Source organism: Pseudorasbora parva, chromosome 9 (genome assembly GCF_024679245.1).
Source record: "Pseudorasbora parva isolate DD20220531a chromosome 9, ASM2467924v1, whole genome shotgun sequence".
NCBI lineage: Eukaryota > Metazoa > Chordata > Actinopteri > Cypriniformes > Gobionidae > Pseudorasbora > Pseudorasbora parva.
This window is the reverse complement of record NC_090180.1, coordinates 44455234-44471258: the sequence shown is the minus strand read 5'-3', so window position 1 is coordinate 44471258 and position 16025 is coordinate 44455234. Positions and strand designations below refer to the sequence as shown.

At 38.4% G+C, this 16025-nt stretch overlaps 1 protein-coding gene across 2 annotated transcripts; it reads right to left on the bottom strand.

The window, feature by feature from the left end:
• Nucleotides 1–1692: 1692 nt before the first annotated feature.
• On the bottom strand, nucleotides 1693–15674 carry shda (Src homology 2 domain containing transforming protein D, a). Of its 2 annotated transcripts, none has more exons than XM_067453330.1 (8): nucleotides 15314–15674; nucleotides 12926–12990; nucleotides 12405–12738; nucleotides 8051–8204; nucleotides 7636–7833; nucleotides 5083–5239; nucleotides 4532–4651; nucleotides 1693–2528 (listed from the first exon to the last, which is right to left on the bottom strand). In XM_067453330.1, exons 3-8 carry the CDS (start codon nucleotides 12732–12734, stop codon nucleotides 2342–2344), a joined length of 1146 nt encoding a protein of 381 aa, XP_067309431.1. In that variant the 5' UTR covers nucleotides 12735–12738; nucleotides 12926–12990; nucleotides 15314–15674; the 3' UTR covers nucleotides 1693–2341. The 2 variants fall into 2 exon arrangements, with proteins under 2 accessions (XP_067309431.1, XP_067309432.1); XM_067453331.1 differs by lacking the exon at nucleotides 15314–15674 and adding an exon at nucleotides 15137–15230.
• Between the last annotated feature and the right edge of the window lie 351 nt (nucleotides 15675–16025).

Below are 16025 nucleotides of genomic sequence, written 5' to 3'. Positions count from 1 at the left end.
ACGATTTTGGGGGACGTGGCCAAAATGACCTCATTTCAAACATCACGCTAACCTATGAACTCAGAATAGACAACATGAAGCTTTAAGTATTGCTGAGAAGTCCCCTGAAACGACCCGACGGCACGGAGCGGTATCCTGATGGGTGGCATTGTGACAGCAGCCTTAAGTGAAGCGAAATGCCAGACCAGAGCACTGACGCGAATAAAAGTGCAGCATTAGATGGTCTGAGGACATCACTTCCTGTTTTCATCATCCTCTGCCATCCGGACGAGTGAAAGTCACATTGGGAACATTCCAGCGTCGTATCCTCACTTCCTTCCCATCTAACCATGATTCATCGCTTCGAGTTACTGACGAAAGGAAGTTAAGGACTGGTTTCCTGTTCCTAAAGAGAAGCCCTCATTTCACTTACAGTCACTCTCCCTCATGCCATTCTAAACCGGTATGACTTTATATCGTGGAACACAAAGGGAGAAATTTAGAAATGTAATTAATTTAATGAAAGTGGATGGTGACCATCCATATATGACTGTACAGTAGCTTTGTGTAACAAACAGAACAAAACTAAAGTCATTTCAATATAATACAATAAAATGGTAGAGCATAATTGACCTAACTATGAGACATTATGTCCTAATTAAGCAGTCAATGACAATTATGACATCTCATAATTTAAACTGTTTAAAATGTCAATTTTGACTTCTGAATTATGTCTTATAATTTTGATCTTGATTGTAACTTTTTGTCAATGTCTACTTCTCATTATGACCATTGATTTATCATAATTGAGAATGTCATAATTGTCAATAGATTTTTATCTCAGTTATGATTTATCCCAATTCCATCACCATAATTATAATGGTCTTAGTTTTGATTTGTTTGACTAGTCAAAAATTCGACTTAAAAACACAAACCTACCCTTTAGTCATACTAATAATTTATCCTGTTACTTAATTATGACTGTTTGCCAATAAGATATTTGTAACTTTTTTTTTTTACATTTAGACTTTGCCATACTTTCAACTTTTTATCTCATAATCATGACTTTGTATGTCAATTTCGACTTTTCATCAAGTTCAAAATGTCCCTCTGCCCTAGTTTGAATATGCGTAAACACAAATGAGATTAAGAACTGCGACATAATGAAAAAATTATGAATAACTACTAACATTTTGCTGTTTTCTCTCACACAAAAGCTACTGTAAGGCTTCAAAAGACTTGGAATACTGTGCACAAGTCAAAAGAACTACATTTATGGCGATTTTGCTTTTTTTAGAGCTCAACAGCCATGGTCACCATTCAATTTCATTGGATAGAAAAAGAGAAGCTTAAGGCCGTGTGTCCACCAAAGTGTTTTTAGCCAGCAGACAGCGCTAGGCGCACTGCTGAAAACGCCTCGCTGTGAGCGCTTGAGAGCGTTTTGGCAGGCAGCGTTTTTTTTCTTCAGTTGAGACTCTTTGCTTGTTATGATACGGAAAATCAGCAGAAGTCTTACTAATTTCACAGGTAGTTTGTTTCTGTATTGATTCTATATAAAACTGCAGATCCAATTTAAAGTATTTGCGCTGGCATTTTGTTTAAAATCATTGTTCCGTTATTATTGCTTGTTTTCATCTGATGACGACACGCAGAATGTGGCAGTTGGTCTGTGTTGTGTTGAGTGCTGTATTTTAAGTGAGTTTTTTAAGTGCTGCATTTTACTCAAAGTTGAACATTCTTCAACTCTCGGCAACCAGTTAAAAACGCTGAGCGCTCAGCGCTTGAGCGTGAAATACTCGCTCAGCGCCTCGGTGCGCTCCAGGCGTTTTAAAAACGCCAGCCAGCAGCGTGAAAAAACGCTTTGGTGGACACACGGCCTAAAAGCATTCAAAATATTTCCTCTGTCATACAGGTTTGGAATTATATGAGGATGAGTAAACGACAATTGTCATTTTGGTGAATTACTTCACTTTAGGAAACAAGAAATTCTACAGAGGATGCGACTTGTAGTGTACATAGTTGCTATTTTAGTATCGTAAATCTTTATAAATACTTTGGTCGGTTTACATTTTTATCCTCAAATCTTACATCTATCATTTGAAGTTTGGAGCAGAAAAAGAGTATTGCAGTTCCCACAGTGATGCAAAGACGCATTCAAGTCCAACGGGAGTATTTTTCACATGCGCGTCGCACGTCAGTACAGTGTCATTACAGGCCCACTGTGTTCTCATTCGAGCACGCTCCGGAAAAAAATCAAAAGCACAAATCTCTCGAAGATCTGCTCAAGCCTTCAATATGTGATTGAAAATTAAGCACTGGCGTGGCCGTCCGAGTTAAGCCCTGAGTGTGTGTGTGTGTGGCCTCAGAGCGTCTGCACCAGCACCGGGAAAAGCAGAGACAGGTGTTCGGCTCCACGGATGGGCAGTTTGTTTGTGGTGTAGTAATGAATGACTTCAGGGATGGAGTCAAATGGAGGGCTGTTCTCTCCCAGGATGAACTTCCCATCACGAGACTGCGAGAACTTCATGTGCATGAACCCGTGACAGCTCCTGCAGAGAGACGGAGAGGGGGAACAAAAAGCCACTGAGTTTGCATGTTACTTTCAGTGGCATTCCTGCAATGGTAGACATGTGTCAGCTGTTAGAGATTGCGCTATACTCTTTATTCCACGGGTCCCCAAACTCGGTCCTGTAGGGCCGCTGTCTTGCAGTTTTTGGCTCCAATCCCAATCAAACACACCTGAAACAGCTAATCAATGCCTTTATAGGACCTAGTAAGATATGGATTAGCTGGTCAGGTGTGTTTGATTGGGGTTGGAGCTGAACTCTGCAGGACAGCGGCCCTCCAGGACCGAGTCTGGGGACCTCTGCTTTTTCAATGCTAGCAGTAGGCAAGGCTGATCAATGTTATGTACAAGTAAAATCAGGGTTCCTACTCATTTTCTATTTCAAAATCCCATACTTTTTCCAGACCATTTTTAACACAAATGGTTCATACAGCGTTATTTTCAGCATTATATTTGGTATGTAGTCATCTGTAAATATTCTATAATAATTATATAATTGCAGGTATATTTGGAGTCCAAAGTCATAATTGTTTTCCTGCTTTTTACAAATGGTTATATTTTTTCTTATTTTAATAATTTGTTACTCATTGTTATTGACATGTAAAAAGGGTCTAGTATAGCAGAAAATCATGTGTTTTTGTGCATCGTGTAATACAAATATTTTATTTTAGGTAAGATTATATTTAGTCATTTTTCTAATTCTACAACATTAAATTGTTTAAAAATAACTCGTCCTTAAAAATTGTGTCCATAAATCTTGCATCAACTCTTTTACTGTACCATAGTTGGTCTTTCAGTTAGTGGAATTATCTCAACTATGTAAAATACAGGAAATTATAGGTGCATATTTACTCAAATATTTGAAGTAAATTATTTAGTAAAACGTAAAAATTGTTTCCACAATATTAAAAGGAAAACAGATTTGATCACGGACCACACAGTGGGTTGTTTATAAGTCTTTGAATCAGGATTTCTGGATAAAGTTTTTGGCTAAAAAGTTTTAAATTGTCAATAATGTTACCATCAGAATTTCTGTTAGTGAATAGTTTTTTCCCTTAAAGTTTTGAAATGCTATTTTTTTTTAAATAATAATTTAAAAAAACAACATGGCGATCTATATCATTTAAAAAGATGAATTCATTAAAAGATGTAAGATTTTTGTCATTTTGCTCACACCTATTACTTAAAAACGAAAAGGAGCCATGCTGTTTGGAGGGCACTTCATTATTAATAGCATGCCAAATACAGTCAAACCCACACAAAACACCTCCAACCTGAATAAATTACACATTCAAAAGAATAACTAGATGGAACTGCCCTCCAGCAGGAAAATATCAAGGTAGTTATAGAAGAGCAAAGCATGAAGGGAAAAACAGATGGCTGCTAGGGGACTGCTAGGCTGTTCAGGCTGGTTGAGGTGGTTTCTTACTGGCCCAAGTCCAATCAAAACCAGCCTCTGATATTCCGGTTTCTATATGACCCTGGTCCCTCCTTCAATGTGCGCCGTTTGGATTACATTGTCAAAATATAAATCAGATAAACTAAATTACAATTGTTTCCTTTAGAGTGTTTATGTGGATTCTCATAAACCTGTAAATATTAATGGTGGTAATTTGTGTGTATACACAAACACTAAAGACTCTGGCCTTAATAATCAGATAAACATTCAGTAAAGACAGAAAAATTAACCTAGTTTAGCTGGAAAAATTGGGCTATTTATAGAGACTAATGACTCCAACTGTTTCCTGAAACAACAGCAAATACGGGACAAGTACTTCAGTTATTATACCTCTGAAAACAATCACAACTGACAGTACAAAACAGTAGCTGGACATTCATAGCAAGAGAAATATAAGCGTCTTTTTTACCACTCATCTACTCACAACACAGACTCTCACTTTGAGATGAGACACTGAGATGATGTCTCTGAATCGGTTTATTGGGTTCTAACAGGATGTGGGACAGTGAGTTTGTGTTTAAGACTACCTGAGAGAGAGCGAATAGTCATTTCGGATGGTCTGGCTCTTCCTCACCAGGTAACTGCACTCCTTACAGAGCGTGAGCAGAGATTCGGCTTCTGAGCGTGACAATGCACCATGGTACCACCTAAAAAACACACACACACACACACACACACACACACACACACGGTTTTCATGATACAATATATTCAGCATAAGATACAAATACCTGTAATTTCACAACTCAACTTCTATTATTTGAAAATGCAGAGATTGAATATAATTTATTTGACCAAATTAGAACACACACACATATTTAAGCTAAATAATTGAGACATAAAAAGAGGATGGATGTAAGGATGGATAGATGGAATGAATGACAGAGTCAGTTAGAGAAAAAAAAAGGTAGAACAAGATGGAACGAAGGACCGACAGTTAAGATAGATGGAACAAAAAAGGTATACAGATCATTATTTGTGTTCTAAATTTGACAACTTTTCTCTTATGCATCAGTTTGTTTCCTCGATTAAATCCATAGAGCAGCACAGCTCAGCCTGTCCAGGAGTGAACACATACACCTGTTTCTCCAGGGGCAGCGTGGGGTCCACTCTCTCCCCCAGGACGCTGGGCTTGCGCAGGCTGGACGGAGGGCTGATTCTGGACGCACCTGCTTTCCTCAGCAGCTCGTCACGGGGCAGCGTACACTGGTCCCAGTCTCCCGATTCAAACGTCACTACAAAACAACCATTATAAACAAACTACACTTTAGCTTTAGGGTCTGTACTTTTTTTATATTTTTGAAAGAAGCTTCTTTCTGACCACACACACAGTAAACACATTAATATTGTTGCAATTTAAAATAAGTGTTTTCTATTTGAATATATTATAAAATGTAATTATTCCTGTGATGCAAAGTTAAATTTATAAATATTAATCCATTAAATTATATGGTATACATCTCGAAATTACATCTATTTATGACAAAGCACAACTCCCCTACTTTTTTTGCGTGTACAAAATTCACGCGTTATATTATGGAGAAATATTAATTGTGTCCATAGTACAACAATTACTACTCTCTTCCTGTCTCCACCCATCGTGTTCCACACATCCCTCTCCTCACAAGAAAAGCAAATAAATCTTCCTTCCTCATGTGCAAGATTAAAGACAGACTGTAATCTGTGTTTACCAATTAATCCGTTAATGCATTAAGCGGGTCAGAGCTCAAAACTAAAGTGCCAATAGCCAGTGACTACACTTGACCAAAAATATTATATTTTTAATTGGCCACAAAAACAGTATTTGCATTATTTCATAAATAATACTATTGCAACTACAACTACTACTTAGGCATGAAGGATTTAGGTAAAAAACAAATATCAAAAATATATATTTTTTTAATTATTTAACAAGTTATTTAATAATATGTATTATTATTAAACAGAGCACACAAAAATCAATAAAGAAATATTACTACTCCAATACTATCAAATAAACAATCAATGCAACAATAAACTGAGTATTTATAATAACCAATAATAATATTTGTTTATTTTATATTTTATTATTAAAGGTGTCATGAACTGGCTTTTTAATTTTGTTATACTGTGTCTGAGGTCAACTAATGTGTTTTTTACATTCAAAAACATCATAACTAATAAGTAATAGGCTATTTTCTACACTGGTTTTGAGGCTGTCTCCTGAACGCTGGGTTTTGATGGGCGTGACGCACTGGAAACTTGGAAGTAAACGCCCACGGCTAGGATTGGAAAAGATTTGCATATTTAATGAGCTTCAGCTCCGCTGTCAGTTCAGTTCACATGAGGGAGAGATTATTTTAAAAGCGGCAACCGGAACGATTCAAGTACGTCTTTATCAAACAAACAATGATTTATTTCTCATCCACCCGTGATTGATTGGACTATTATTTTTGTATTACACATAGCCCGCACGATCGTTCGATATAAGCGTGTACCGCGCACGCACGTACTCATGCACGCACACACACCAAATGTCAAGTCAAGAGAGAGAGAGAGAATAGCGTAGAACAAGAAAGGAATATTTTGAGATTCATCGGCCTGCCGACGGGCTTCCGTTTTGGTAGCCCGTTTGGAAAACACAAAACACCGGGATGTTGGGCTTTGCGAGCCATACATGTCTGAGTCCAGCGTGCTAAAGGTATGTTCTGTTAGACACGAACACATGAGCAAAACGGTCTATAAAAATGCAATACTATTACATATAAAAAACAAGTTTTACTCACATAAGTGTGCTGCACCATTCCTGTCGGATCAATATAGAAGCACAGCGTTGTGTTTTAATCTCAATGTCTACAAATACAGCGGCACCTGAGATTTGTTTACAAATGATTCCGCAGTGAAATGAAGTGAACATGTCTTCCCCACGTGAGCTGAAACGTCATTAAAAATAATGTTCAACCACTCATTCCTAATATTAGGATCCGAAGTAAGCTTATGCAGCGACTGTGTTCTTCCACAACCAGGAATAGCGCAATATCTCGCTATATTCTTCTGCATGTTTATTGCTGTTGGCTAGCGCTAGCCGATGAGTGGGTGGGCGGAGCTACTGAATTACAGGTGCTTATTATTCTGTAGAGGCGGTGTTTCGTCAGTCGATGTCGTCAAGATGCGAACACGATCGTTTTCTGGGCCTGGTGTCTACAAAACTTTTCTTTAACTAACAAGGACGTTTTCAGCTCTGAAACTTACAGGATAATCTTATATTACCATGACCTTTTATATATCAAAAGCTCAAGGGAAAGTTTATTTCTCAATTCATCACCCCTTTAAATTATTGTTATAATCATTATTTATTTTTTAATCTACACAAATAAATAAAAAATATTACTAATGCAAAAAATACTTAAAAGCAAATCAATGCAATCATTTAATAATAATAATTTAAAATTGTAAAGTTCAAATACTAATATTTATGGCCATCTAAATGCATTTGCATTTAAATGCTAAAACATAGAGGTTTTATTTTGCCAGAAAACTGTCCGACTGACTGGCAAGTAACGCAGTCAAGACTCATATTTACTACATGTAGTGTAGGGTATGAAGTATGAAAATGCATTTGTGTGGTACGGAGCCCATTTCGATGTCTTACCAGCGAAGGCTTTGGATATGTTCTCCTTCTTCCACTCCCAGGGCTGGTCGTACTCATCCGCGGGCCTCTCGTCGTCCTGGGGCAGACGGCTCTCTCTCTCGTCCTCCACAGGGGTCGCCTCGTGCCTCACCCTCTCTTCATACGGGCTGTCGTAGAGCTGCGGGCTGCTCCTATCCCGATCTGTGCTGTGCTGGAGCTCTGAACAACATCAAACACATTCATTTGCACCAGATGACACGATGTGCCGCTGGCTATTATGAGAGCAAGTGAGGACTGGAGTCATCAAGCTTTGAAGCTCATCCAAAAAGGCCACACACCGCAGACCAGACCACAAATTAACCAGACTGGAATAACAAAGGCTGAATAAAAGCATTTTTTCAACATGTGTTTAATGATGAGAGGGGAACTACTGTACCGCTAATAAATCGCTGGGCCTCAAACGGCTCCATGTAACTGCTGCAGGCTTCTACAGCGCTCTGCTCCAAGCCGGGCCTGGGCCGCGGGTCTGGCCTGGCGTCAAACGGGTCTGAGTAATCTGTCTCCCCGACCACAGGAGCTGAGGGAACCACCTGAGGAAAAGAATAAGGAATGAGTGTTCAGTGATGTCTGAGTGATAACTGCAGTGTTTTATGCAGATTGTGCTCATTAAGCTTTTTTTTTTTTTTTAAACAGGATTATTAACTAACTAAATCTAAAACCATTTATTAAAGGGGTGGTTGCATGCAATTTCACTTTTTTAACTTTAGTTAGTGTGTAATGTTGCTGCTTGAGCATAAACAGTATTTGCAAAGTTACAGCGCTGAAAGTTCAATGCAAACGGAGATACTGTCTTTTAAAGTTATGGCAGTTTATTGCCAACAAAAACAGCCGGTTTGGACTACAACAAGCTTCTTCCCGGGTTGGTGACATCATAAACCCTTGCTAGTCTCCACAGATGTGACTTCTGCCTGTAATGGGAAGGGGCGTGGCGTTTCCGGCAACCAGTGCTTGGCACTTTAGCCAATAAAAATACAGGAAACTACATTTGGCCATTTAACCAATCTAAGACCATTGCGTTTTTCGCGGGGATGGGCTTCAAAGAAGCAGGAAGCAAACGTGCCGTTCAAAGGACAGTGGAGACAGCAGTGTGGAATAAAGGTCAAATATTAGAAAATACAACATTTAAAAAAGTATTAAGACATGTTATAGTGCAGCCCATAAACACAACCAAGCCTAGAAAAAAAACACGGAACCGACCCTTTAAGGTTTAAAAGTTAACTCAATTAAATTAAAGGAAACAAACTTTTTTTTCAGTTGGTTGCCAAAGCAACACTTGTAATTTACATCAATTTTTCATTTGTATTATTAATTAGTATATAGTATTAGTATAATGTATAAATAAAACTGTAATGATCCTAAAATAAGGTATTTTAGAGCATAAATAGACATGAAATATCAGTTCCAATCCATGTGTGAAAATTGTTCATGCTCCCTCCCAAGCATTCTTTCACAATTTGAGTCTGATGCACCTTGACATTGCCAAGCATCATATTCAGTCAGGAAATGAAATTTATTGACAATCTTTGGATTTGGCGAAAGACTTAGGCTCAAAAGTGCTCGAGCCTCCATACTAGACACTTGATACACATCCTTGAAACATAAATCCCCCAGCCTTCATAATAACCAAAAGTTTCTTAGCATTACAGAAGTAGATCCAATGATAACAGATTTTCTAAACATAATCTAATACTCAATTATGACGACGATGCTAGGAGGTGAAGGGGTGGAGGTGGGTGTAAATGTCTGCGTGACAGACTGAGGAACATGTGTCTGAATGAGCTTAAATACTATACTTGATTAAAGTAGGTGGACTAAAAATAAGCAGAGCATCAGATGATATCATTTAACGATCAGTGGTCTGCCTGAACTACGCTTAAATTACATTTGATAACTCAAGCTCTATTTAAATCAATAGAATCAAACATGTTGCGTCACAATTAGTGACACGACCGCCAATGATGTTTGGTTTTGTTGCCGTAAAGCCTTGACAAGCATACAGTGAGGAAAAAAAGTATTTGGAGATCATAGAGGGGTCTGAAATTGTCATCGTAGGTGCATGTCCACTGTGAGAGACCCAATCTAAAAAAAACAACAACAGAAATCACAATATATGCTTTTTTAACTATTTATTTGTATGATACAGCTGCAAATACGTATTTGAACACCTATCTATCAGCTAGAATTCTGACCCTCAAAAACCTGCCTTCAATTTCCATCTCCACTCCATTTATTATCCTAAATTAGATGCACGTTTGAGGTCGTTAGCTGCATAAAGACACCTGTCCACCCCATACAATCAGTAAGAATCCAACTACTAACATGGCCAAGACAAAAGAGCTGTCCAAAGACACTAGAGACAAAATTGTACACCTCCACAAGGCTGGAAAGGGCTACGGGGAAATTGCCAAGCAGCTTGGTGAAAAAAGGTCCAATTTTGGAGCAATCATTAAAAAATGGAAGAAGCTAAACATGGCATGGCACGGAAAGTTCCCCTGCTTAAACCAGCACATGTCCAGGCCCGTGTTAAGTTTGCCAATTACCATTTGGATGATCCAGAGGAGTCATAGGAGAAAGTCATGTTGTCAGATGAGACCAAAATAGAACTTTGTGGTCATTATTCCACTAAACGTGTTTGGAGGAAGAAGAATAATGAGTACCATCCCAAGAACACCATCCCTACTGTGAAGCATGGGGGTGGTAACATCATGCTTCAGGGTGTTTTTCTGCACATGGGACAGGGCAACTGTACTGTATTAAGAAGAGGTGACCCTGGTCAAGTCTTGCAAGATTTTGGGGAACAACCTCGTTCCCTCAGTTAGAGCTTTGAAGATGGGTTAAGGCTAGGTCTTCCAACATGACAATGACCCGAAGCACACAGCCAGGATAACCGGGGAGTGGCTCTGTAAGAAGCATATCAAGGTTCTGGCGTGGACTAGCCATTCTCCAGACCTAAACCCAATAGAGAATCTTTGGAGGGAGCTCAAACACCGTGTTTCTGAGCGACAGGCCAGAAACCTGACTGATCTAGAGAAGATCTGTGTGGAGGAGTGGGCCAAAATCCCTCCTGCAGTGTGTGCAAACCTGGTGAAAAACTACAGGAAACATTTGACCTCTGTAATTGCAAACAAAGGCTACTGTACCAAATATTAACATTGATTTTCTCAGGGGTTTAAATACTTATTTGCAGCTGTATCATACGAATAAATAGTTAAAATCATATTGTGATTTCTGGATTTTTTTTTAGATTAGGTCTCTCACAGTGGACATGCACCTACGATGACAATTTCAGACCCCTCCATGATTTCTAATTGGGAGAACTTGCACAATAGCAGAGTGTTCAATATTTTCCTTTCTGTATCTTCAAGCAAGATGTTTGATGGGCCCATGCCTGAATGAAGTTTGAGAGATATGTCAGAGGGGGAGATTATTAGTCTGTTTCTCAAACATTTGATTGGCAGTATGGTTCATTTGAGTAAGTGTGAACATGTAAACCATCCAAAAACAGAATGCTCAAGCGTTCTCGCAGCAGATCTTGGTTTGTGTGTGTGAGACGGAGGGATTCCTGACGCTGTTTTGACTCCTTTACACATTTTATAAACTCTTCATGAGTTCTCAGCTGGTCAAGATGCCATCATATGTAGCTACGCACACACAACAAGTGCATTAAGCCCAGCATGCAGCATTGTTTTGGATGATCAGCGAGTTCCGTGGCAAAATATACATCATTAAAAGCTAAATGTATCGTTTTCTTTTTTGGTCCAGACTAAAAATAGCCGAACTACAAGCATGAACACACCCTTAAAATCATTTGAAGTTAAAATAATATTAGATGAAATATTAGATGTAAACTGAAAATAAGTTAAACAAATATATATTTTTTTAAATTTCAAAAAGCAAATAAAAATAGGCCTGAATATAACAATAAAAGTTATTTTTTTAAAAATGCATTCATATTTAACTCTATAATTATACATAATTGTAAAATGACCTGGAATACAGTGCACAAGCCAAAATAACTTCTTTTGTGGTGCCTTTTTGTCCTTTCTAAAGATTGACAGCCGCAGATCACATTATGCTTACATTGTACAGAAAAGAGCATTTTGCTCTTTTGTTTCACTAAAGAAAAACAAGACAAATGAAACATAAATCATACAGATTTGTAGTGACCTTTAAAAGTGAGAAAGAAGGGTGGTGTATGACAGTATATCCCCGCAGGCATTGGGATTAAATGTATTTGGGTTAATGAAATTGATTCCCTATCCCCCACCCTTCATCTCTGACAAAAGACAATCGTCACCCAGCCAAGCTCTGGAAACACGGCAGAATTTCGAGTCTGGGGCGGTTTGTTATGACATCCGCAACACTCATCCACATGTGCACCAAACAAATCTACTCCAAGAAAAACAACCTCTGGCACGCCTGATCTGTGATATATTGATCTATTCATGATGACAGAAGTTGACTGGAGGGTCTTTATTCCAAGAGAACCGACCATATAAAACCACCACTTTTATATAAACAAACGAATGCTAACTTGACATTATGACGATATTCAAATAGACATTAGAAGGATGAAGTGCTTAAAAATTACAATTATCCATTGCTAAACTACATATTTATACTGAAGTGGTGTTTGTCCAATCCCAAACATTTTTCCAAATATCAACCCCGGACACGATTCTTTCTTATAACAGACCGATTTGAGCTCTCTTAAGAAAACAAGAACTTACAGGGGCCTGCGGTTCCTCAAAGGTCACGATGTTCAGTGGTACTTTGCTACGCCCAAATTCCTGAGATTCCACTTTTATCAGTCTGTGTTTGGGAGACACGATCTTCACCTCCACGCCGTTGGACAGCACCGTGCCAAATGCGGGAAACACTTCCAAAGACCCGGAGCCGTTCAGCCGGTTCTCTGAGGGTTCGTAGGGATCCTCAAAGTCCAGCTCTTTCTGAGCCCTGTAGGCCCGTAGGATCTCGCTTTCGGTGTAGTCTGGTTTCGGGGGCTGCGGCGGTCCTTTCCTGCTGCCAAAACTCAGGTGATGTCTAAACCACTTTGCCATGGGTCTGCGAGCAACGCAAGGAGGAAACAGATCCAAATATATATACATAAATGAGCTGTTATGCCTGTAAAAATCCCTTTATCCTAGTTCTTCCATTGAACACCATCCATAAATCTTGAAACGCCTAACCAATACGTTACTTATTACTCAGAGTCAATAAACGGCACACATGATATTGTGCAATAGCTCACCTCAGTTTCCCCAATGCATCGATCCCTTAGAATATCCAACTTCTATTTGCTTGCAATAAATTGATCTGGAAAGCAAAAGCAGTCATGATATCTTAATAAAGCAAAAAATGAAGAAAAGTCTGATGTAGAAAGATGTGGCTTATTTTAAGCCTCCACCCCTAGACCTGCCCTACTGGAAAATGCCTATTAAAAGGATAGTTCACTCAATTACTCACCCTCATCTTCAGAACTCAAATAAAAATCATTTTGATGAAATCTGAGAGATTTTTGTCCTTCCATTGAGAGCTACAACTACCACTTTGATGCCTCATAAAGAGATCGTAAAATAAATCCACACGAATCAAGCGTTTTTAAATTTTGTATATAATGAACAATTTCATTTTTCTTTTATTCACATAAACAGTTATATGGTTACATATATTCAGTTGTGGCAAACGGAAGTTCAAGCATGTTCGCTTGATGTGTGAGAACCAATGAGGTTCATTTTTGTGTTACGCAGCACGTTTGAGCTTCAGCAAGAACCAATGGGGCTGACTCTCATGTTACGCAGCACGTTTGAGCTTTGTTTCTCACAGAAACCTCTCATATAACTTACAATTAGGGGTGTTCGATTCCAGGTTTTTGGAGTCGACTCCGATTCCCAACTCCCACTGTGGGAGTCTATGGAATCGACTCCTCGACTCCATTTACTTTACATCAAAACAGGGTTAGAATTTTAAAGGTTTTTAAACTATTCAATTATTTCCCCCGACTCAAAGTTCTAAAATCCTCTTATTAAAACCGCACACTTTTAGCATGGCCGTCCAAATGAGTCCAATTTAGTGATGACTTTCGTGGCTATAAACGTTTGTAGGCTATCTACTGCCAATACATAATTTTACATGAGTCATTTTACAAAGTCACAGAAAAAGATGTTGTCGAGTCAGTGATGGCGCTAAACGCACATGATCATTGTCTTAAAAGGTGAGTTAAATATACTATACATAAAATAATGCACACTATTGATGCGTTTCTTCTTGATATTTTTATGATTTATTAGTTTAATGAACACATTAACCATGGGAACCGAAATCTATATTTATTGCAATAATACCATCAATTAAACTAAAGCTAGCATGGAAGCCTATAATTACAAACTAAAGTCGCTGTGATTGTTTTTCTATTTCTTAAGTAAGCACTCAAATAAATGTGTGACAATACAGCTCTCTGACGCGGTGTATGCCCACGTCAGTGTATTACCTCGCGGATCGCTTCATTTCACTCACTCCTTGCTTATAGTGCACTCAACTGCCATGCACTTTAGATGAGAGATTTAGTAAAATAGAGTGATTTCGGACACAGCAACAGAGTTGACACAGAGAGTCGATTCCTGTACTGGAGTCGACCCCGACTCTGGGGCTATTCAGAGTCGAGGAATCGACTCTTTTGGAGTCGACTCCCCATCACTACTTACAAATACACCAAACGACTACTTGGATGATCGAGAGTCGTGGTCCCCATTCACCTTAATTGGATGAAAAACTAAACTAAACTTAAGTGAATGGTACCAAGAATGTGAATTAAGCAGAATGTAAGAAACTGTGGTTGCTTAAGCAACCTCAGTTTCTCACATTCTGCTTAATTAACAACTTCTTTTGTGTTCTCCATGGAAAGAAAACAACATGGATACACATCCAGCGTTAATAAACGGTTACGTAATATTAACTTTGGGTGATCTGTTCCTTTAAAAAAAGAAAAAAAAAGAAAAGATATCACTGTAGATCAGGCGATAAGCCTGTATAACCTGATATCCTGTAAGATCAGGTTATAATGCATTTGCACTTGGGTGATATATTAAACAAAACAGCGATGATTCATTACAAATTAAAACATATAATTCAGTATTACTCAAAGAGAAAGTTTCACACTCACAACTCAAAGAATCCTGTCAAAACAAAAACATGCACCAACTGTACACACCCACTTTCTTACTGTTCCCATTTAACTGCACACAATAGGAACATCTTAAAGTATTTTAGACTGAAAAAATATAAAAACGGTCATTATTGTTTAAACTAATGTTAGCATGCTGGCTAACGTCTCTAAGCTCCGCTAACCCCTATTATTTTTTACTTTCTTTGTCGACAAATGTGATTATATATACGAATGCTATAGCATATTGAACATAAGTGGAATACTGCATTTATTTGTAACACAAAAGTAAAAACGTACCAAATGAAGCTGCATTTTGTTAGCCGGCTTGCTTGTTGGCTAACTATGCAGTGCGCGAGCCCGATGATTATCACCGAGGAGCGTGTACATATTCTTCATCTAAAACGGCAGTTTTTTTACTCATAAAAACTCATTCCAAAACCAACAAACCGCCATAAACATTTACAAAACACTCACCTCTTAATGGCGGATGGATGGAAGTGAATATATAAAAAAAGCTTTTAGGAAAATCTCAAAAAGTGACGATCGTGTGCACGTGCAGATAGATGAGTTGCATCGGCTTGCATTGGTTGCTGCAGCTCAGCTGAACACCAACACATAAGCTCGACTGACTTGTTGTTGAAGCCCAATGGAGAGTTGCATTGTCTTTGTTCTTGCTGAGGCATTTCATTTCACATGGTGCCTCGAGCTTTACCATGCATTCTGCAAAATGCTTCGTGTCTGCAAAGCACAGTTACCATAAATGTACATGTTTTTAGGTGAAATAAAGAAATTAAGTGCCACAGAAGCTTCTACTAGTTAACCACACACAAATTAACGATCCGATTCCACGCACGTCGCCAACCCTCATTAACACGTCACCTCCTCCATCAGCAAACAATGTTTAATTGTAAGGTTAAAAGGTCACCAGCACTTTGGTGGATCAATATGAGACATGGTAAACAATGGCTTGTAGACACATTGGACTGCATTAACATCACATTAGCAAATGTTACCCTGAAAACAAAATCTTGATGCCATTAGCTATTTTAAAGTAGATCACAAATATATGGTAACACACTTTACAGAAGGTCCCATATTTGTTAGCGTTAGATAATGCATTAATGAACAACAAGAAATGCACTTTTTATGAGCGCTTATTAATCTTTCTGAATGTTAGTTAATGGAA